General features: G+C 47.0%; 1 protein-coding gene across 6 annotated transcripts in view; it reads right to left on the minus strand.

Moving 5' to 3' along the window:
• The window catches only part of LOC120399662 (limbic system associated membrane protein), a 1,355,472-nt gene that overhangs the window by 270,137 nt on the left and 1,061,687 nt on the right, over positions 1–23,648 (minus strand). Inside the window, exon 1 of one of the 6 annotated variants that reach the window (XM_039528143.1) lies at positions 10,236–10,362. The exons of the other annotated variants lie outside the window; for them this stretch is intronic. Within the exon in view, the coding sequence (XP_039384077.1) occupies positions 10,236–10,246 (11 nt within the window). The 5' untranslated portion in view covers positions 10,247–10,362. Of the gene's footprint in view, positions 1–10,235; positions 10,363–23,648 lie in introns of those variants that run through there. 6 annotated transcript variants of the gene reach the window in all.

Consider the following 23,648-nt stretch of genomic DNA (forward strand, 5'->3'; position numbering starts at 1 on the left):
TCCTCGGCTTAATTATGAATTATGTGCAAACTTATAAAGTGTAAAATAACAGTTTTAAATATGTTGCCACTCAGTGAAAGATGTGCTCTCATTTTGGAGTTGTGAGAAAGGGTTCCTTCAGAATTCTTAGATGTACACCATTCAGTTCTTGTGAGAGCCATTTCTGTTTTGGAGACTGTAGCTAACTCACACTCTAGCTGGTACCTTCTGCTCGGATAGGAAAGTGAAAGACCTTCCTCCTGGTGTCTGATAACGCTTGTACTCTTCAATCCTCCAGCAGTACACTCTCAGCGCCTTGTACCTCTTGCTCCCAGCTCCTCACACACAAATCTCACTGACTAACTGGAAGGCTTTTAACTAGTTCCAGCCAGCCCTTGATGGGCTTCAGGTGGCCCAATCAATGTAGCTATCTCCACTGCCTTCTAGAAAGATCTTAATTGGCCCCAGGTGTCTTGATTAACCTGGAGCAACTGCCATTTGGTTACCATGGTACTAGGGATTTGTTTAGCCTGGGGCTAACATACCTGTTCCTCACTACTTTACTGTAGCCATCTGGCCTTGCCCCATCACAATACCCTTGCCCTTTATCCTTTACATTTCCCACTGTTGCATTGGCAAGGGCAGAAATGAGTGCAGAGATTATGCGCTGGTGAAAACATGAGCTTCTTGTCCACAACAGAGCTCCCATCATCGCTACCAGTGGTTGACCTGCACCAGTGGGAGCAACAGAGGGAAGTTTAAAGGAAAATGTCTAGTACAGACATAGGGAGGCTTAAGCTCCTCAAAGGCTATCTCCCTCCATCTCTCTCACACTTGAAAGCGGAGAAATGCTTCTGAGGGGGACACATGCACTCATTTCCACATCTAAGGCTAGTCCTGAAATACCATCCTCAAGCAACACTCTCAGAGAAGAGACCAAGAGGCAGATTCACTTTCAGCTTTTTTTGCTTCTTTTTTATTCCACCCATAATGATTGCCACAGAATATCTAGCACACCTGGCATGAGGCACTCCATTCAGGGTGCCTTGTTGCCAGAGAGCTATGGGCAAATTGGAGGGAGTTCAGAAGCGAGTGACTCAAAATTATCAAGGGGCTGGAGGGGGATCAGCCCATAAGGAAAGCTTACAAATGTTAAATATGTATAACTTGGCTGAGAAAGGACTTAGAGGGGACATGCTAATGTCTACAGATATTTGAAGGCTGCAAACAACAAGTAGGGAGAGGAATTATTTAGTATGATACACAGGTGTAACTAGGAGTAATAGGATGAAATTAAGAAAGCAAAAATCTAGGTTAAACATAAGAAAGACCTCCTTGACAGAGAGAGGTATTAAACTGCGTACTAGTATCCCAAGGGCAGTCAGGGAAGCCTTATTGCTTCAGATATTTAAAACTAAATTGGACAAAGCATGAGAAAATGAGTCCATTCTGTAGGGTATAATCTTGCACCGGCTGCGGGGAAGATGGAGTGGCTAAGCTAATATTATTGCTATTATTTATTTGAGTGTGCCCGGGAGCTTACAAAGGAGACATGGTCCCTGTCCTGAGTTGCTTGCAGCCTAAATGAGAAATGATTTTGCTATTTCTAATTACTATAATCAGAGGACCACATTTTCCAATGAGCTCAGGTCTAGATTATCAAGTGTTCAGCACCAACAATTGGGAGGAGATTTTCAAAAGAGCTCACCTCCCATTTAGGCACCTGAGTAAGAACTACATTTTCAAAAGGACCCAGAACAGAGCAAATCCCAGTGCATGGCCAGATATTCAATAGAGTGCAGCGTTCAACATGATGGTCTCTCTTGCAAATCTGGCCACTTATTGCCTAAAAGAAAGCTGAGCGCTTTTGAAAATCTGGCCTATAATTCCCAGAACAATCACTCCCTACTCAAAAACTAAGTGCTGTAAATTTGAGGGGAAATGCTGTAATTTTCATACATACCAAAGAGGTTGATTCCCAGCTTTGCTTGGAAAGTACAACTCAACCTTAACCATGAAGCCACAACCAGTACCTCCATAATAACTAGGAAATGTTAAATTCCACTTTTTTCTTTTCTTTTCTCTCCTGGTGCCACTTTTATCCACCACGAGGCTTTGGAAAGAAGCACATGAAAAGGACTTGAGAGAGGGAAGGTAGAGAAGAGAGATTGCTGGGAGTGAGGACTCGTGGGAGCTTTGATCTGAGCTCACCTTCATCCCCGCACCCACAATGTGTTTTCCAAAGGAGGCTATATGGTTATAAATAAGTAAACAGAAGAGAAAAAAGAAACGGACAGATATATTTGATAGGGTTTCTGCTGTTGACACGAAAGTTAGGAGTGGACTTATAAGTAATGTTCAGGGGAGGAGGGAGGGGAAACAGGCAGATGATTTACTACTTTAGTGGGAAGAGCCGGAAGCACCTATTCGTATTGCCCTCCCACTAACAATAACCCTTTGTGCTACAGTAGCATCTTTCATCTGAGGTTCTCACAGGCCTTGATTGAACAAGATCCTTAAGCACATGCCTAACTTCAGGCACCATTCATGACAATGGGATTACTACCATTGGGCTGAGGTATCCTGCACAACCAGAGCCTTTATGCCTTGCAAAGGAAGAGCGTCATTAACCCCGATTTAGAGATGAGGAGACTCAAGCACACAGCGGGGAAATGGCATGTGCAAGGTCATCTAGGGAATCCAGCACAGATTCCTGACCCTTTCACCCTGCTATGGAAACAAGAGTCTCTCTCCACATGGTGGCCTGGCATCCAGGCATTTCGGTCTCCCTGATACTCTTACAGCCTCCCTCATGAGCCTGTTTACGGGCAAGAGAAGTGATTCATTTGAACCCGCTGCTACTTTTGCCAGCAGAATCTGGATGTTAGTTCAGATAACACTGGCTTGCAAACTGTGGCTAAACTGTCCTGCCTAGATCGCTATGGGGAGCCCTCTAGAGATGAGGCAGGAGAGAGAGGCAGCTCTGCTATTTAAGGGCTCTGGGAGCGTCGGAATGTCATTGCTTTTCAATAGGGTCATGGTGACAATATGTCTGCCAGACAGCGTCAGATTAAAAACGGACACAGGAAGTAAGGCATGGAAATAGCCATAGTCTACAAGACCTTTCTATGGTTACCAAGTTCTCTATCACCTTGAGGCTAGGATACTGCAGTGCACCTGCATAGGGCGATGCTAGACTTTAAGATCATCCAGAACCCGAAGAAGGTGCCGAATGTGGCCACCCATTTATTAAGCAGAGTTGTTCGCTGTGATCACATGACACCTCTTGATCCAAAATAGCGCTTATTCATCTACCTTCAGAGTGCACTGCAAAGCCCAGCTATTTTCCTGGGCTTTGGGGGAGGTCTATAGGCTGACTGAGATCTCTGGGGAAGTGCAGAATAATTTGTCACAGTTATGGGGCTGACTGTACCCCTTTCTTGGTCCAGCTGAGTGCACACGCCTCAGGCTGCGTGCCTTTACCCCTCTCAGGGTGGAATACTGGGAATCTCCCACTGTTAGACCTGGTCCCAGGCTATAGAATCCTGTGGACCAACAATTTTACCCAGCAAGTCCGACTGGGTTTAGGCGCCTGTGGTTCTTCCCTTCCGGACTTGTGACCATTGGTCAATACAGTGTCCCAAACAGCTTTCTCAAACATAAATATGGCTTAATCTTAACAGTAAGACCAAAGCACAACAGAAAGAACAAAAGGTCAACACACGTCTATTTTACTTAAGCCCTATCACCCTGTGCCTTGGAAGGGCTACCTTCTCTAGCCCCTCCGGCCGGGTCTGCATTTGCCCTGTGAACAGCTCCCAAACAGTTGTGAGCCTCTGGACAGAGAGGGACGTTGTAACTGCTTACAGTTCTTTCCATCCGAGGGTTCCCAGCACTGGCAAAACAAGCTGTGTATCTTGGCTGGAGCTGAGGAAGTAGCATCTTCCCAAGTAATAACTCAGGTATTGCCTCTTAATCCCTCTTGGAGTGTTTACCCAGAGGTGTCTTATCTGGAGCCACTGCCTTGTCTTGCTGCTTGTTTTTTCCAACAGCCTGCTATTGAACTAAAGCAATATACTCCTACAGTAGCCTCCCCAAGACACAGGTCACCATATAGTATTCACAAATGATTACAGAGCTGCTGCATGTCCTTCGCATATAGCCCTTTTTCACTTGGGTGTCCAGCTGGCTTTTTGCTTTGTGACTGGGTTGGAGCTGCTTTAGGCTGGGTTTCTACTTTAATTCCTTGGTAGGGTTGCATGTTTTAAATGACTTTCAAGCACCCATTGCTGCATGGAGAGGGACTAGGCTACAGCCTCAGCAGGGGTTAAATCACTAGGGTCCACAATGCTCTACAGAAGCGACGTAGACGTAAATTTGGAGCAACATAGATTTACACCAGCTGAGCGTCTAGCTCTCTGTTTGTATAAGTCTCTAAATAAACTAAGGAAATGAAACACTGCATTCTGCTCAGTTAGAAATAGCTACAGCTGGCAGAAGGTTTCAAATCAAAAGAATATTTTAAAGAGTGGGATTTTGTTGCCATCAAACAAGTAACAACACTGAGAATTTGGAGTAACTTTTGGACAGAGGTGGATTCTCATCAACCAAGGAGAGACGAGATCACCCCTAGACAATGAAAATAAACATATCCTCGGGGTCTTTACAGCATATTACACCTACAAAACACCCCATGTGCTTGGTGGCAGACCTAAATATACTGCCAGGACTCTGGATTTGTAGCACTCTAGTGCAGTAGATTGGGGTAGTTGATTTTCCTTATTTACTATCATCATTATTAGAGCCAGTGTTTACTGAGGCCTCTATTTACCAAATTTGAAACCAGGGTAAGCGGCAGCAGTGCAAGCCCCAATATACACTGATGCAGTGCATCTGCATTGGGGATTTGCACTGGTGTAGCTGTACTGGTGCAGTTACACTAGCACCCAGAATCAGGATTGGGTCTTCCCTGTGCTAAGCACTATACAAACACATAGTGTGCTGCAGAACTTTGTATTGAAAACACATAATTGCACTATCGAAGTTGTCAGGGGTAACACTGGAGGGTTTGATAGCTGGGTATGGGACGTGGGGCTTTTGGGACCTAAGAAGGTGTAGAAAGTGGTTTGGGATTTGTGAGATAAGCACAGAAGCTGGATGTTTATAGTAAAAGGCTAAGTAGTGAAACAGTTAACAATAGTGACATTTAAACATTTAGTTACCATCCCATTAAGATGAATGGTGTAGCTTACACTTCTCAAAGCTATTGTTTGCAGGCTGTCCGCTGACTCGGGCAGACATCACTGCATTGGAAACACTTCACGGTTCTAGGGTTTTTCTGTGCAACCAGGAGGGCTAGAAACTTGGTTCTTGACTGAAAGCTTGGATTCTGGAGTGCAATTCTGCAGAAAGGGGAAGATACTGCAGCTTCTAGTTCTAATTGTACTGCTGAAGAATCACAAAATACATGGGGTCCTGTTCCTTCTGCACACTCATAGCACACACATATATAGCATGGGCCAAATTCTGCCTGCAGATACATAACCACACATAGCTCATAATGAAGCACTGGGAAGCACATATGCAGAGCACTGAGTGGAATCTGGGCCAGTCAAGGAAAAATGCTGTATGTAAAGTGCTTGGATGAAGGTGGTTTCTGCAATATAGAGTATATGCTGGGGAATCGGCAGCAGGCCTGACCAGAATGAAAGCCCTGCTGAGTGGAGGGCATGAGACATCAGTCCTATCGGTATCTTCTCTCCCAAAGATATTGGAGGTGGGAAATGTACTGCAAAAAGAAGTGTGCAAAACAAAACAAAACCTTCCTGAGCATCTGGGGAAAAATCCTCCCTCTTCCACACTGGGCAGGTGTCATATACCATGTGGAGGACAGCAGTCATGTTGGCTTATACAGAGGGCACTATAGCATTTCCATAAGAGAAGGGACTGATGGGAAATAAGCACTTAGTGAGAAAGGGCCAAGGGCTGATATCTCTGTGGGCTGATATCTCTAGGGCTGATATCTCTGTCCCCACCCTAGAAGAGGTCTGAGAGGAAAGGTTCCCTGGGTTTGTTTATTGCTGTGAGCTGTTGAGAACCAGAGAACATAAGAACGGCCGTACTGGGTCAGACCAAAGGTCCATCCAGCCCAGTATCCTGTCTACCGACAGTGGGCAATGCCAGGTGCCCCAGAGGGAGTGAACCTAACAGGCAATGATCAAGTGATCTCTCTCCTGCCATCCATCCCCACCCTCTGACAAACAGAGGCTAGGGACACCATTTCTTACCCATCCTGGCTAACAGCCATTAATGGACTTAACCTCCATGAATTTATCTAGTTCTCTTTTAAACCTGTTATAGTCCTAGCCTTCACAACCTCCTCAGGTAAGGAGTTCCACAGGTTGACTGTGCGCTGTGTGAAGAAGAACTTCCTTTTATTTGTTTTAAACCTGCTGCCCATTAATTTCATTTGGTGGCCCCTAGTTCTTATATTATGGGAAAAAGTAAATAACTTTTCCTTATCCACTTTCTCCACATCACTCATGATTTTATAGACCTCTATCATATCCCCCCTTAGTCTCCTCTTTTCCATGCTGAAAAGTCCTAGCCTCTTTAATCTCTCCTCATATGGGACCTGTTCCAAACCCCTAATAATTTCAGTTGCCCTTCCCTCAACCTTTTCTAATGCCAGTATATCTTTTTTGAGATGAGGTGACCAACATCTGTACACAGTATTCAAGATGTGGGTGTACCATGGATTTATATAAGGGCAATAAGATATTCTCCATCTTATTCTCTATCCCCTTTTTAATGATTCCCAGCACTCTATTTGCTTTTTTGACTGCACTGCACACTGCAGAGAACTATCCACGATGACGCCAAGATCTTTTTCCTCATTAGTTGTAGCTAAATTAGCCCCCATCATATTGTATGTATAGTTGGGGTTATTTTTTCCAGTGTGCATTACTTTACATTTATCCACATTACATTTCATTTGCCATTTTGTTGCCCAATCACCAGGGGCGGCTCTAGCAATTTCGCCGCTCCAAGCAGGGCGCTCTGGCGGTCGCCAGTCCCGCGGCTGCGGTGGACCTCCTGCAGACGTGCCTGTGGAGGGTCCGCTGGTCCTGCGGCTCCGGTGGAGCATCCGCAGGCATGCCTGCAGGAGGTCCACCGGAGCCGCGGGACCAGCGGACCCTCCGCAGGTACGCCTGCGGGAGGTCCACCGGAGCCACCTGCTGCCCTCCCGGTGACAGGCAGAGTGCCTCCCGCGGCATGCCGCCCCAAGCACGCGCTTGGCACGCTGGGGTCTCGAGCCGGCCCTGCCAATCACTTAGTTTTGTCAGATCTTTTTGAAGTTCTTCACAGTCTGCTTTGGTCTTAACTATCTTGAGCAGTTTAGTATCATCTACAAACTTTGCCACCTCACTTCTTACCCCTTTCTCCAGAGCAAAGAGATTCTTCTGGTGTTCGCAGCGCCGATGCTTGCAGCAGAAAAGGAAACTTGTGACCCCGCCTGCCTTCTTCAGCAACAAGGGGGCAGCCTGAATCTTTAGCTCAGCTGAAGAATGTTACATAATTTCACATCTGATTTCCCCACTGCCTTGCACCTTGGGTTGGTATGCAAAGTGAGCGCAACACAGTTCCTTGGTGTGAGCAAGAATTCCAATTTAGTCATATTTTACACTCACTTTGCACAGGTGCAAATGATGACATGTGGCTCAAGGCAGTGGAGAATCAGTCTCTCCGACTGCTTTTCTCCTCTTCTCTCTCTTTCTCTGGCAGCATGATGATAGTTGTTGCTCTTGTTGCTGTTTTTCTCTAGGGCAAATATAACCACCAAACTAGAACCGCACCCCTAAGGAATTGGAAAGTCCGTAACCTTCCTGGTGCTGGACAGAAATAGGCCTGAACTGAAACCTAGATCAAAACACTCTTGAATCTTGGGAGATTTCGAATTCTGTACCCAGAACCAGATTTTGTGTCTAGAGCCCCTCTCTGCCTTCAGGCTGGGTGAAAGTTCTGCTGCAATTCCCACACTGGGAAAGGAGAGCAAAACCCTGTCAACTGACCTCCCTCGTCTGCAGCTGTGGAGAAGCCTCAGGATGAATTGTTTGTTGTACCTGGGCTGTTATTGGAGGCGCTCAGTGACTGCTACATGTAAATGTCGATTCGGCAGATGCTTGGAAAGACAAGTGAGGTTAACCAAGCTGCACACATTGCTCCCAGCAGTGCCGTATATAACTATGATAAACCACAACCTGTGCTTCTTTGCAATAAGCATCCGGCTGGAGGTGAAGCATGAGGTCACAGTGGCCTCACCTTTCCTCTCCTTACCTGATGGATTATTTGTAATAAATTGTGTCCATTTCATCATTTCTGAATTTAAACCCAGTCTGTTGGGATTCAGGGAAGATAAAGATTTCAGCCACCCTTTTGAAGAGCCTTCTCAAGAACTAAAAGCCCCCGTTGGCAGAAAAGCTGGCAAGTAATAGGCTCTCGCAGTCCCTGACAGTAGTTTAACACCACAGGAGCTCCGAGTCCTTTTATCGCTCTTCTTTATTTAACTGAAGTCATTAAAATAAACTGATTTCCCAGCCAATTAATTATCAAATATCTGTAACAGCTTTTAAGCCCTGCTATTGCACAGTCTCAGAGGCCCCCACAGGCCATGTTAACCTGCTGGCTCCTTACCTCAGCAACTGCTGTTCCCAGGAGCTTCCTCCCAGTTACGGGGCTGAAAGCACAAAACCAGAAGGGAGTCTGGGAAGGGTCCGGAGGAATGGGGAGCTGCTTGATCAGCCTGGCCACAAACGTGTACAGCCAACCTAGGCAGAGACACTAGTAAATGCCTGCCCAATCGTGGATACCTGATACCTCCAGTTTGACCCAGCCTCACTTATCTGTTATTACCTTCCTGCTCACAGACATTGCACAATCCTTGGACACCAAACACCACAAGCCCAGCCCAGCCCATCCACAAGTACATCCTGCCACAGGCACCTAACACTGCCAGCCTGGCCCAGTCACAGATACATGCACTTAGCATCAACAGCTTAGTCTTGTCAGAGATATAAATGCTGACATCCCAGAAAAGTCACAGAAACCCGGTGCCACCCGCCCGACCAATGAAATCACAACCAGTCCCAAAGCCAGGCACCTCATGGAAAACCAATCTCTCTCTCTCTCTATAAGCTAGAAGCCAGCACTTGCTACTACTACATTAGCAATGCCTCCGTCATTTATTTTATAAGCAATAAACCTTGCTTGTCCGTTGTTTCAATTAGGAGTTTTCAAATGAGATTGGAGATAATGCATCCCATAATTTTTCATCTCTCTCCTTTCCAGAGACTCAAGCAGAATCATTTCCAAGCCAAAATGCGGCCTCTCCTGATTGATGAGGCTGATAAAGTGGCTTTATTGTGATATAAATAGCCTTAAAAATGTCCTGGATAGTCAATATCAGTGCTTGATGGCCTCATACAAGCAAGGTCCTTGTCTTAAGTAGCATTAACACTTAATGAGTTATGCTTCAGAAAAGTTTGCTGTAGGATTTGGGTATTGATTTGGGAAGCTACAAAATGGTGGAACCTGAATTAGACACACAAAGATGGAACTGTTTCAATGCCTCCCGCCTCTTTCTCAGTCCCTATTAATAATCTCTTCACTCTCTAACTGCATGGTGCACCAGTTCAAACACAAGCACCGGTTGAGCTCAACACAAACCACAGGTACATTACGCTCAAATTTCTCTTTGCTGGAAGGTTACCAACCACAACATCAAATGATCAGACACTTCTATATCTTTCTTCATCCTAAAAATCCCAAAGCTGCTCACAAACTATACAAATACATACAGCCACCTCTGGGGTAACGGGCAAAAATCTTTCTACCTTAGACACTAGTATGACCCCACCACCATAGTATCTGAGTGCCTCACACCCATGTATTTATCCTCACAATACCCTTGTAAGGCAGGGAGAACCTCCACTTCACAGAGTGCCCACAGTCACACAGAAAGTCTGTGGTGTGGAGTAGGGATTTGAACTCATCTCTGAGACTAGCACCCTCACTGTACTTCCTCTCAAGAAGGCAGCATCCAGAATGATCCACAAGAGGAGACCTATTTGGCCAAGTATGTGAGAAAACCTTGCTCTTATGAAGCGCCCTATAGGGTCTTTAATGCCCGTGCAGGATGCTGGCTTTTAAGGCTTCAACTGAAAGATAGAAACACACATACACACTGTTCAATTTACCCCAGAAACATGAAGGATGGAGTTGATTCTACTGGAAATCTGAGGATTCAGAAAGCTGAGATACTGCAGACTTAGAGCTTTGGCCATTTAGCCATTCCTTCTGCCTAGTACAGATATGGAGGGAGACTGGCTACTACATAGATTACTAGCAGCTATGGTGCTACATACACCTATCAGGTGATTATGATGATATCATAGTAACTGTGACAGTGAAGGTTTAGACTACTGTGATATTTAGAGAGAGAGAGAGAGAGAGAGAGAGAGTGTGTGTGTGTGTATGAGAGTGCAGGGCTGGCCTTGCCATGAGGAGAACTGAGGCAGTCGCCTTGGGTGCCAGACTGTGAGGGGAGGGAGGTAATAGGACCCAGAGTGTAGAAAATAGTTTCTGTTGCTGGTGCCTATGTATTCTCTTTGCTCTAGATGCACAGAGATGGAGCAGTGCTGCACTGGAGGAAGGAAGGCACAAGAGACATAACAGGCAGGCAGGAGAAAGGGTGAGAGGGAATAACAGAAAGTAGCAGGAGCTGCAGGGAGAGAGAGGAGGAGGAGCCTCTTATGTATGTCTTTAGCACTTCCAGGAGCCTGGACTGATTAACATCAGCTTCTCAGGGAGCTTCTTGTTTCCTGCTGCTTCCCTAAACCCACTTGAGGAGAACAGGCAGTCAACTGAAGTAGTAGGAGCCAGTTAGGCCCTTAAGACGCTGATATCTTCCCTCTCTCAGGCCCAGCTACCAGCCTGCTTATTTGTCCCCTTCAATTGAGTGTTGAGAGCCACTATAGCTGACACAGAACAGCAGTCATGAGTGAAAGAAGAAAACGCCCCTCTGGGGCAGCATTCAGAAAAAGAAAGAAAGCAAAGGAAGCTTTTCTATCTAAGCAGGAAGGAGCTCTCCTGAGATACATAGACACAAATGTTCACGGTGAGCCTTCCGGCCCCATTGAGGATGTGAGTGGTGAGGAAAGGCCTGATCTTCCTGTTAGTCAGCATGCAGGTGACCTGGCAGCTACTGCAGCATCCATATCTCCATCTCAAATGGATGTAACCATGCCCATTCCTGCAGAAAAGTGTAGATCAGAGAGGAGTGCGGTGGAGGTGCAAGAAACAGCTGCTGCTGAGTTTAGTTCCTTAAGTCTAGATGATCCAAGACTGTGGATCCTCTTAAGCAGTAGCCTGAGGGACTTCCTTGTACTGCATGGGCCCCAGCAAGTGAAAAACTTCATGTTCCCCAAAGACAATGAAAATAGACGTTTCTATCCAACACATTACTGGCAGGAAATCCCCAATGGTGACAAAGTGGAGAGGCCATGGCTTATGTACTCAAAAACCCAGAATGCTGCATACTGTTTTTGTTGCAAACTCTTCCAGTTTAATGTTCCAGCCACATTGGGTTCTACAGGAACAAAGGACTGGAAAAATCTGGCTAGAAATCTGGCATGCCATGAGAAGGCAGCAAATCACCAGAGAGCATTCCATAGGTGGAAAGAGCTTGAGATGAGACTAAGGTTAAAGGCTACCATAGATGATCAGCATCAAGAGAAGATTGCATCAGAGTCTCTTTACTGGCAAAATGTTCTGAAAAAGCTCATTGCCATTGTGAGAATGCTTCCTACCCAAAACCAAGCGCTGCATGGCACTTCAGATCAGCTGTATGTATGTGCCAAACAATGGAAACTTCCTTAAAATTGTGGAGCTGATGGCTGAGTTTGATGCTGTACTCCAGGAGCATATAAGGAGAGTCACCACCGAAGAAATGTACACACACCACTACCTTGGAAAAACAATTCAAAATGAGATCATGCAGTTACTAGCAACAAAAGTCAAACAGAAGATTGTGGCAGATCCAGGGCCGGCTCCAGGGGTTTTGCCACCCCAAGCAGCCAAAAAAAAAAAAAAAAAAGACGCGATTGCAATTCAGGTCCTTTGCTCCGAGCGGGAGTGAGGGATCCTCCGCTAAATTGCCGCCGAATTCCTGAACCTGCCGCCCCGTTCCGGAGTGGCCGCCCCAAGCACCTGCTTGCTAAGCTGGTGCCTGGAGCCAGTCCTGGGCAAATCTGAAGTCAGCAAAATGTTACTGTTATTCTGGACTGCACACCTGACATCAGCCATACTGAACAAATGACTTTAATGGTGCATTTTGTAACAACAACAGAATCTAGTGAAAGTGTCCCTGCAGTGGTGACTGTCAGAGAGCATTTTCTAGAATTCATTGACACTGATGATACTACAGGAGCTGGTATGACAAATGTGCTGCTTAAAAAGCTGGAAGATACAGGAATTGTGATAGCTGACATGAGAGATCAGGGCTACGATAATGGTACCAACATGAGAGCAAAGAACAGAGGAGTGCAGACACGGATCCGAGACGTAAACCCTTGAGCTTTTTTTGTCCCATGCAGTTCTCATTCATTGAACTTGGTGGTCAGTGATGAAGCATCAGCTTCTAGTGAGGCTGCTGAATTTTTTAATGTAATTCAAAGCATCTATGTATTTTTCTCTGCATCAACTCATCAATGACAAATTTTGAAGCATCATCTGGGAACATCCTCTCTGACACTGAAACCACTGAGTGCCACACGATGGGAAAGTCGAGTGGAGGAGATAAAGCCTATCAAACACCAAATTGGGAAGATACCTGATACTACAGTTGCCATTATGGAGGATAATGCTATGACAGGAACTGTTTGTGGGAGAATAGTGGCAGAGGGAAATGGAATCACCAGAAACATACATAACTTCAAATTTCTGTGTGGCTTAGTGTTGTGGCATGACATACTGTTGGAAATAAATGTTGTAAGCAAGAGACTCCAGGGTGTTTACCTTGATATATCTGAAGCAATGGAACAACTGGACAAAGCAAAGTCCTACCTACAGTGTTACCAGTCAGATGTGGGATTTCAAAACGTTCTGAAGAATGCATAGAAGTTGACAGAGAAACTTCACACTGAAGCTATTTTCTGACTCATTCAAGAATACAAGTGTCACCGAAGAAGACATTTTGATTACGAGGCACGGGATAATCCCATAAGAGACCCCAAACAACAATTCAAAGTTGAATTCTTTAGCCAGGTGATAGATTGTGCAGTACAGTCAGTTGAAGAACATTTCATGCAGCTCAAGGAACACAGCACTATATTTGGGATGTTGTATGATATTCCAAAACTCCTCACTATACCCGAAGAAGACCTACAGCAGCAATGCAGGGCACTAGAGACAGTGATATTGATGTGAGTGATTCAGGTGATGAACTGAAAGCCCTTTCAAGATACATTTCAGCAGGATCAACTCCAAAGGCTGTTCTGGAATATATGTGCACAGATAGGATGACCACCCTCTTTCCAAATGCTTTTGTTGCTCTGCGCATACTGCTAACTCTTCCTGTAACAGTTGCCAGTGGAGAATGCAGCTTCTCCAAGCTAAAGTTAATAAAAACACATCTACACTCCACAATGACACAGGAGAGGCTGGTCGGCCTTGCAACCATCTCAGCAGAGCACGAGCTAGCCCAGACTGTGGACCTTCAAGAAGCAGTTCACAACTTTGCAACCAAGAAGGCATGGAACACACCACTTTGATTATTCAAACTCTGAGAAGATGGCTGATGTAGTATGGTGAGTCCTGCACTTTCCTTAGTGGGGTGCTAAAATGCCACCCCTTGCCCATGCTCTTGCGGCACCAAGGGCTCCACTCGTGGCCTGGGAAGGTGGTAAAGGAGGGAAGTGGAGGAGGGGTCTGGATTTGCTCCTTACTCTGAGCCCCAGCCCCTCTCAACCCCTGCGGGTTCTTACCCTCTTCCCCCTTGGGTGGGGTACCCTTCGGTCCTTAAATGCTGGGGGAGAGAGTCTCCCTCCCCTGCTGGGGCAGGGTCTCCCTTACTCCGGTTTTCTGATCTTCCAAGTCTTACAGCACACCTCCAAGGTCCAGTCCTCTCTCCTTCCTCCTTCTCCCTTGACTGCCTGAAGCAGGGGGTTTTATTAGGTTGCTAACAGGGCCTTAATTGACTACAGGTGCTTCAAATAACCTGTAGCAACCCTCCCTAGTCTACAGGGAACCATACCTTAATTAGCCTAGGGCATATATACTTCCCCTCTACCACTCTCCCCCTGCTCCCTGGCCCTCCTGTATCACATATCCCCCTCCCCGCCCCGCTCAACACCATGGGGTTGGGCTACTTGGGATGAAAGACAGTGTTGTCATGATAGGCTGTCTGTGTTGCTGTGTTGACTTCCAGCTCTATGCTGGATCCAGAAGTGAAAAGGTCGTAGGGATAGGAACTATCTAGTCACTCGTGCATTCCTTTCCTTATTTGTGTGCATCCATTAGAGTGGGGCATGGTCCGTGACAAGGGTGAACCGCAGCCCAAGTAGATAGTACCATAGAATCTCCATGGTCCATTTAATTGCTAGGCATTCCTTTTCTACTACGGTGTAGAAAAGGAAGGAGCTTTCAGCTGAGGTAAAGGATTGGGCGCTCCTCATCCCCCACCATCTGTGAAAGGATGGCCCGAAGTCCTACCTCTGATGCGTCTGTTTGTAGGATGAATTCCTTTGTGAAATCTGGGGCTATGAGCACTGGATGGCTGCAAAGGGCCATCCTTAGGTCTGTGAAAGCGTCTTCTGCTTCCTTGGTCCACTTAACTTTCTCCAGGCCCCGAGTTCTTATCAGGTCCATCAGAGGTGCTGCCCTTGTGGCGAAGTGAGGGATGAACGAGCGATAGTACCCTACTATCCCTAAGAATGCTATGACTTGCTTCTTGCAGATCAGGCGGGGCCATTTCTGTATTGCCTCCACTTTCTTCCATTGGGGCTTCACCAGGCCCCTTCCGACTACATATCTGAGGTATCTGGCCTCGGCTAGCCCTATTGCACATTTGGATGGGTTAGCGGTGAGGCCAGCCTGTCTAAGAGTATCTAGTAGCACTTCCACTTTCCCCGGGTGCGTCTCCCAGTCAGGACTATGGATTACCACATCATCTAAATAGGCAGAAGCATACTTGGCATGGGGTCGAAGTTATCTGTCCATCAATTGTTGGAAAGTCGCGGGGGCCCCCGTGGAGCCCAAAAAGGAGGATGGTATATTGGAAGAGGCCATCAGGTGTAGAGAAAACGTTTTTTATCTTGGCGTCCTCAGCCAGGGCGATCTGCCAGTAGCCTTTTGTCAAGTCCAAGGTGGTCAAGTATCAGGCCTTGCCTAACTGATCCACCGGCTCATCAACACGTGGTATTGGATAGGCATCAAATTCGCATACCTCATTTAACTTCCGAAAGTCATTACAAAACCTCAGGGTGCCATCAGGCTTGGGGACCAAGACAATAGGGCTGGACCACTGGCTGTGGGATTCCTCAATCACCCCAAGTTCCAGCATCTTCCTTACTTCTGCCCTAATTTCTTCTCTTTTTGCCGCCGGTATGCGATATGGTTTTATCATCACTCTTGCTCCGGGACAGATGACGATGTGGTATTGGATCAACATCATACAGCCTGATTGTGTGGAGAACATGTCTTGGTTCCGCTTTATTTTGACGACCTCTGTTTGTTGTTCTGGGGCTAATTCGGGGATATCTTTGCCTGCCCTTGTGGACCATCTGCCTGGGATGGAGTCGGCAGGATGGCCAGACACATCTCCCGATCGTGCCAGGGTTTCAATAAATTGACATGATAGATCTGCTCTGGCCTTCGGCGGTCTGGCTGCTTTACCTTATAATTCACCTCCCCAACGGCTTCCACGATCTCATAGGGCCCATGCCAACTGGCCAGGAGCTTACTTTCTGCTGTTGGTACCAGCACCTGTTCTTCTGGTTGAAATTTCCTTGTTTTTATCTGATGATTGTAGTAGGTTCGTTGGGCCTCTTGTGCTTTCTCCAAATGCTCTCATACTTTGGGGGTCACTTGGGCTATTCGTTCTCTCATCTGGGCTACGTGTGCAATGACATTTTGCCCTAGGTTGGATTGCTTCTCCCATTCCTCCTTCGCGATGTCTAATATGCCACATGGGTGGCGCCCATACAGTAGCTCCAAGGGGGAGAAACCAGTAGATACTTAGCGAACTTCTCATATTGCAAACATCAGGTACTGTAGGAGGGTATCCCAGTCTTTTCCGTCTTGGGCCACCACATTTCGGTTAAATTGCTCAACCAGACCATCTGATTGGGGATGATAGATAGTGGTCCACAAGGCTTGGATGTGGCGCAGGGTACATAAGTCTTTCATTACTCTTGACATGAAGAGAGTCCCTTGATCTGTCAGGATCTCCTTGGGGATGCCTACCCTAGCAAAAATGTGCACCAGTTCTTTTGCGATTGCCTTGGACGTGGGGGTTTCTTAAAGGAATGGCTTCAGTGTACTGTGTAACATAGTCCAGGATGACAAGGATGCTTCGGTGGCCCCGGGCCATTCTTTCTAGTGGGCCCACTAGATCCATTGATATCCTTTCAAAAGGAACTTCAATTATAGGCAAGGGTACCAACGGGGCCCTTAACTGAGGTCAGGGACTATGAAGCTGGCACTCTGGGCAGGAGGTGCAATAGCGTTGGATTTCTGCCCGTACCCCTGGCCAGTAGAACCTTCTTAGGACTCTATCCAGGGTCTTGTCTGCTCCTAAATGTCCCCCAAATAGATGATTGAGAGCTAACTCTAATAAGGCCCTTGAGTGCTTCCGTGGCACCAAGAGCTGTGCTACTACTTCCCCCCGTATTGGCACTACCCGGTACAACAGATCCTACTTGATTATATAGTATGGCTCTGTGTCTTTGGTTTTCCCTTCTACTGGCATGCCATTTACCTCTACCACCTCCTCCCTCATGTTTGCATATAGTGGGTCATCGGCTTGGTCCTGCCCAAAACATTCATGTGCAGGACCATTCTAGCCTGATTCTATTGACTTGGGCTCCCCTCTTTCTTTTGGGGTGCTACTGCTTGTGCTGGGGGCCATCTCTGGGTTTCCACAGGGCCTCCTCCCAACCAGGGCAGCTCTCTGATTTGCCACCAAGATCCTAGTTTCTAATCTTTTGTTTGCCCTCTTTTCCCATCTGGGTTTCCAAGACTTCCCGGGGGATGAAAATAACTCTGGGGAAAACCCAATAAAAATTGAGGTAGGGTCATCCATGGGCACCTTAAATTCTGCTCGGGGTTTACTTCCCTCCCCTAACTCGATGGGGGGGAGTAGGCTCTCGAACCCAGGAAAGTCCCTGCCAATTAAGACCGGGTAGGGGAGCACCCCTGCAGTCATCTTGGTAGTATTTCCCTGGATCTCAATCGGTATTGGAATTGTGGGGTAGAAATTTATTGTGCCGTGGACACATGTCACTCCAGTGCTCTTGGCCCGGCTCAGTTGGTCTTGCCCCACTAACTTCCCTGAGACCAATGCGACAGCACTCCCCGAGTCCACCAAAGCTATGGTCCGGATGCCATTCATCTTTACCCGCCTGGTGTACTCATGTTGGGCTGTTGCGACCCCCACCAGGCTGATTAGGCCACATTGGTCCCCACGATCCCCAAGATTACATTGCATGGGCTCCTCCCTGTTGGGGCACTGGGCTGCTATATGCCCCAACTCCCCACACTCATAACAGCGATATATCATTCTGGAGGTTGTCCTCTGACTTGGGCCCTCTGACTCACTTCCCCAACCCTCTCCCCCCATACCCCTAGGACCCTTTGGGGCCTCAGGCCGCTCCTTGGTGCCTGTTCTTTCAGCTATTGCTTTCCTGGAGTTCTCAATGATCTGGGGCCTTGGGGTCGGGACTGGTTTCCTGAAATACCATGTTTCACCTCCCTGGCTTTCAAACAGCTCACAGGTTGCCAGTTGTTTCTCAAAAGGGTGACTAGTTCGTCATAGGTGGAGAGGTCATTCTGGCCTACCCAGGCTCGGAGGCCCAAGGCTAGTCCCCTCGTATAGTGGTCCAGCACCAGGAGCTTCATCATTTTCTCCGAGCCGAGAGCCTCCGGGCGTAACCACTTCTGGGCTATGTGGATTAGGTCAAATAGTTGTGATCGCAGTATTGCCATTCATGGAACCTCCGGGCTTGCAAGGCCATCATTACCCCTGCCCTGGCTAGGATCTCTGCCTTCAGTAGGGGGTAATCTGCTGCCTCCTCTGCGGTCATATCATAGTAGGCCTTCTGGGCCTACCGCACAAAAATGGGGCAAGGATACCTGACCACTGGTCTCGGGGCCAGGCCTCCCTCAGGGCTGTCCTCTCAAAGGCCAGGAGGTACGCCTCCACATCATCCTCCTGGGTCATTTTCTGCAGTCAGTAGCTGGCCCGTATGGTCCGTGTCCCATCATACCCGTGGCTCAGCTCCATAAGGGCCTTCACTTGCTTCACTAGTTCCTGCAGCATAGCCCGATCTTGGGTGGCCTGTGTCATCAGCAAATGATTGGTCTCTTGCTGCAGCCGCATGGCCTCCTCTTGGGCAGCTGCCTGGACCCAGGTAGCCTCCTGCTGGGCGGCAGTGGCTTACACCAGTGCTTTGACCACATCCTCCATCTTGAGGCAGGGTGGTTGTGACCCACCCTGGATTATGTTCACGGGGCAAAAATCACACTGCTAACACCACGTGTGACAAGATGGCCGATGTGGTATGGTGGGTCCTGCACTTTTCTTGGTGGGGGGCTAAGATACCACCCCTTGCCCCTGCTTTTGGGGCACCGAGGGCCCCACTAGTGACCCGGGAAGGTGGTAAAGGAGGGAAGTGGGGGAGGGGTCTGGATTTGCTCCTTACTCTGAGCCCCAGCCCCTCTCAACCCCTGCGGGTTCTTACCTCTTCCCCCTTGGGTGGGGTAAGGGGAGGGAGTCTCCCTCCCCTGCTGGGGAAGGGTCTCCCTTACTCTGGTTTTCTGATCTTTCAAGTCTCACAGCACACCTCCAAACTCCAGTCCTCTCTCCTTCCTCCTTCTTGCCTGACTGCCTGAAGCAGGGGTTTTTATTAGATTGCTAAGAGGACCTTAATTGACTACAGGTGCTCCAATTAACCTGTAGCAACCCTTTCTAGTCTACAGGGAACCACACCTTAATTAGCCTAGGGCAGTGTTTCTCAAACTGGGGTCCTGCTTGTGTAGGGAAAGCCCCTGGCAGGCCGGGCCGGTGTGTTTACCTGCCCCGTCCACAGGTCCAGCCGATTGTGGCTCCCACTGGCTGTGGTTTGCTGCTGCAGGCCAATGGGGGCTTCTGGAAGCACCGGCCAGTACGTCCCTTGGCCTACGCCACTTTCAGCAGCTCCCATTGGCCTGGAGCAGCGAACCGCGTCCAGTGGGAGCCGTGATCAGCTGGACCTGCGGACGGAACAGGTAAACAAACCGGCCCGGCCCACCAGGGGCTTTCCCTACACAAGCGGTGACCCCAGTTTGAGAAACACTGGCCTAGGGCTTATATACTTCCCCTCTACCACTCTCCCACTGCTCCCTGGCCCTCCTGTGTCACAAAACAGATAAAAATGCCAGTGTTTACTATGCAGACAAGAAAAGTTACATTTGCTGTTCAGGTGTTTGAAAGTTAAGTGCTACTTAATTTTTGAACAAGGCATTTTAAGTTGTTAGTTCTTCTTTATTGGGGTAGGTAGCAGAGCAGTACCATTAGAGGAGTAGAACAGGAAGGCAGAATTAAGACCTTTCAAAGTTTTTGTCCAAGCGAGGGGGCGAGGGGGCATGGGGGCATCATTTGTGCTCCCCGCCTCAGGTGACAAAATGTTGTGGCCCGACCCTATGTGAGCGCCCATGTGAGAGAGAGAGAGAGAGGCCTTGTTCAGAATCTTCCTGTATGTATTTGAGTATCACAAGTTTATAACCAAGACAAGTATGTATGTATGTACAGTAACGCCTCACTTAAAGTTGTCCTGGTTAACGTTGTTTTGTTGTTACGTTGTTGATCAATTAGGAAACATGCTAGTTTAAAGTTGTGCAATACTCCCTACTAACGTCGTTTGGCAGCCACCTGCTTTGTCCACTGCTTGCAGGAAGAGCAGCCTGTTGCAGCTAGCTGGTGGGGGCTTGGAACCAGGGTGGACCGGCAGCCCCGCTATCAGCTCCCCTTATCAGCTCCCTGCTCCCCTAAGTTCCCTGTGCTGCAGCCGCCCAGCAGGCTAGCAATTGCAGCTGTCCTTCCCCCCACTGCCATGTGATGTTCTTGCCCTCGGTCTTGGAGCTGCTCCCCGAGACTCCTGCTTGCTGTGCAGGGGGGAGGAGAGAAAGAGGGGGGCTAATATCAGGGTGTCTCCTTCCCCCTACTTCTGCACACCGCTTACCCCGTCTTCCATAGAGCAGGGGGGACACATGACAGGGCTCAGGATGGAGGGAGCTTGCAGCAGCTGCGGTCTCAGCAAGCTGATCTAATTAACAAGACAGTGTACTTAAAGGGGAAATGCGCATCTCTGTCTCTCTCACACACACACAGTGTGTGTCTCTGTCTGCAATGCTGTCTCCCCTCCCTCCATTCCTGCGGCCCTGAAGAGTGTGAGAATTAACCTTTGAGGGCTCAGCCAATTGCTAGTTCATCATTTAGCAGCAAGGCATTCCCTGGGAAATATCCCACCCTCTGACTCCCCCACCTCAACCAAGCTTCACAATCATCATCACTGTGTACCAGTATTAAATTGTTTGTTTAAAACTTATACTGTGTGTGTGAATATATATATATATAGTCTTTTGTCTGGTGAAAAAAATTCCTGGAACCTACCCCCCTCATTTACATTAATTCTTATGGGGAAACTGGATTCACTTAACATCGTTTCGCTTAAAGTCGCATTTTTCAGGAACATAACTACAATGTTAAGTGAGGAATTTTTGTATTCAATTCAAATACAAAATGCCCCTCTGCCTGGAGCCTTCTCTCCTGGCTTGTTTGTTCTGTTGTGAAACTGTTTGTTAGAGGAACGGAATTGTTAGAGGAAAATTCTGAGGAGTCAGATAATGGTGGCATCAGACAATCATTTAATGACCGTAGACACTGCCATTCAAAAAGTTAAACTTTTTATCATTAAAACACAAATTGTCAACATCACATGTCCAAATATACAACATAAATACCCTTAAATCAAACTCTATTAAATTCTCAAGCAGCATTCTTCTTACTTTGCCTATTATCTGTGGAAATATTTCTCTGTTGGTTTGTGTGTGTATGGTGAAATCGATGTCTACCTACATTTACTGATAAATATTGAATCCTTTCAAGCCCACATAAATTGAGTTAATTCAATAGCTGGATTGCCAGGAAGTGCTCCCAGGAAGAGGGAATTTTCCTGATATGTGCTTTGCAGAAAACACTTGGGACACAATGCAAGAGCAACTTCCTTGAATGCTCTGGCTCAAACCCCTGTGGAGCACACCAAACTGGTTTTGGTCAACAAGTCCAAGCATGTGAGATGAAAGAACAAAGAATTTTGGCTGGATATAAAGTAGCCTCTCAAGGACATGAAGAGAGAGGGAGTTAAGGGGGACACACTAAGACCCAGGCCCCCAGAAGTTAGGAGCTCAGGGTAAGATAGGCCTGCCTAGGACTTGTGATAAAACAGATGTGTGTAGACCTTTCATTGTTTTAAAAATCCTTTTCTCTTATATTGTGCTTTGTTCCTGCTGTTAGGATTAAACAATACTTTGGTTTTCAGAAGGCTGTTGGGTCTCTGTTAATCCACTGGTCAGTGCTCCCGAAGGGAAGACCCACAGGTATCATAACCCAGTCTGCCCTGCTGGGTAAGCACGGTTGGTATGCAGGGTACTGAAGCCCAGGCCCTGGCTGAGAATTGTAGAATTCTACCCTAGGAGAGGTAGAGGCATAAGCCCTGAGGGGGGGAGCTCAGAGAAACCACAAAAGGGATCAAAAGTGCATAGAAGCCTGTAACCGTGACCATAGCATCAGAGGTAACTCATCCCAGCACCATACAGAAACTTTAGATCATTTGCAAACAGTCCCATCAGTTAAAATACAGTAGAAGCTTTTCTCTGTGTGTGTTTGTTTTCTTAAAAGTCAGATTAAACAGTTCTGACTTTACAGCTTGAAAGCAAGACTTTCTGGTTACATCATCAGAGCCATAGGTCCAAGCACCCCTCCACATTTGGGAGTTGGAGATCTGGATCTAAACTTCATATCAGTGAAGAGAGGAAGTAGGGTCTTGTGGTTAAGGCGTTGGTCTGGGACTTAGGAAACCTGAGTTTGGTTCCAAATTCTGTTGCCATCTTCCTGAGTGACCTTGGACAAGACATTTAATTGCTCTGCTCCTCATTTGTGACAATGTGCATAATAAATTTCGTATTGCCTATTTAGACAATAGGCTGTCTCCTACTATTTGTTTGTACAGTATCTGGCACGATGGAACCCCATTGGCTCAGGTCGGTAGGTGAGACAGAGTGTGGTATAAATAATAATACTTATTTTAGTTTGTAAAAATTACCCAGGCCCTTTAAAAATCCTTCTACAGCATTTGACTTTCTGACCTTCTGAGGCAGTGTGTATTTCACAGATTGACTACCTGCTGTGTGAAAAAAAGTGTCTCCTTGCATATGAGCTAAATTAGGCTGCCATTAGCATTTCAGAGTGACCTCTTGTTCTAGTATGACCGGACAACATAAAAAGGAGAGTGATCAGCTTTCACTGTACCCTTCATTAGCCTATATTACACGATTAAACTCCTGCTAGCTCTTCTCTTTCTGAGAGCTAAGTAATCCCAGTTTTTGCAGTCTCTCTGCCATATCTAGGGCTAAGCAGAACAGAGTGAGAAAGTGTAACGCACACTCAAGAACACTAGAGGGAGCTTAGGCAAAGGAAAGGAACAGAAATGAAAAGCGAGAAAATGGAGCTCCTACAGTTTGTGAGTTTGCTGCAATAAAAAAATCTGTTCCATTCAACTGACTGCAGCTTCAAGACCCTTGTCTTAGGCAAGTCTCCCAGGAGTACTAACCAGGCTTTGCTGCCCTCAGGTAATTCCATACAGTGCCCTAAATGAGGGTTTATCCTGTGTTCAATATAGGGTCATTTGTATAATATTTGCTATTGTATTTTTGTCCCTTAAAGGCACCCAAGCATCATCTATCCATTTGTAATTTCTGCTCCTCAGTGAAGAAGCTTTTAGTGAGTTACTCACCATGACTCCCAAGTATCTTTCCTCCAAGGTGCTTTTGAGCTCAGAGCCCATCAATGTGTAGTTGAAGCTGATGCTATTGTCTGCATTATCTTATACTCATCCACATTATGTCTCATCTGCTATCCCACTGCCTAGACCATCTGGGTTCTTTAAGTTCTGCTGACTCACTGAGGCAGGTGACTTGTTCTTCCACCCAGCTGCAAGAGGATCGTTGGGTTAGAGCAGCGATACTCAGACCTCAGTGATTCAGGAGCTAAATTAGTGATTGACATTACCCAAAAGAGCCACAGTACAGTAGTGTGAATTCATTGTTTCATCTACTATAGTACTATATAGTCATAT

This window comes from Mauremys reevesii, linkage group 1, assembly GCF_016161935.1.
Source record: "Mauremys reevesii isolate NIE-2019 linkage group 1, ASM1616193v1, whole genome shotgun sequence".
NCBI lineage: Eukaryota > Metazoa > Chordata > Testudines > Geoemydidae > Mauremys > Mauremys reevesii.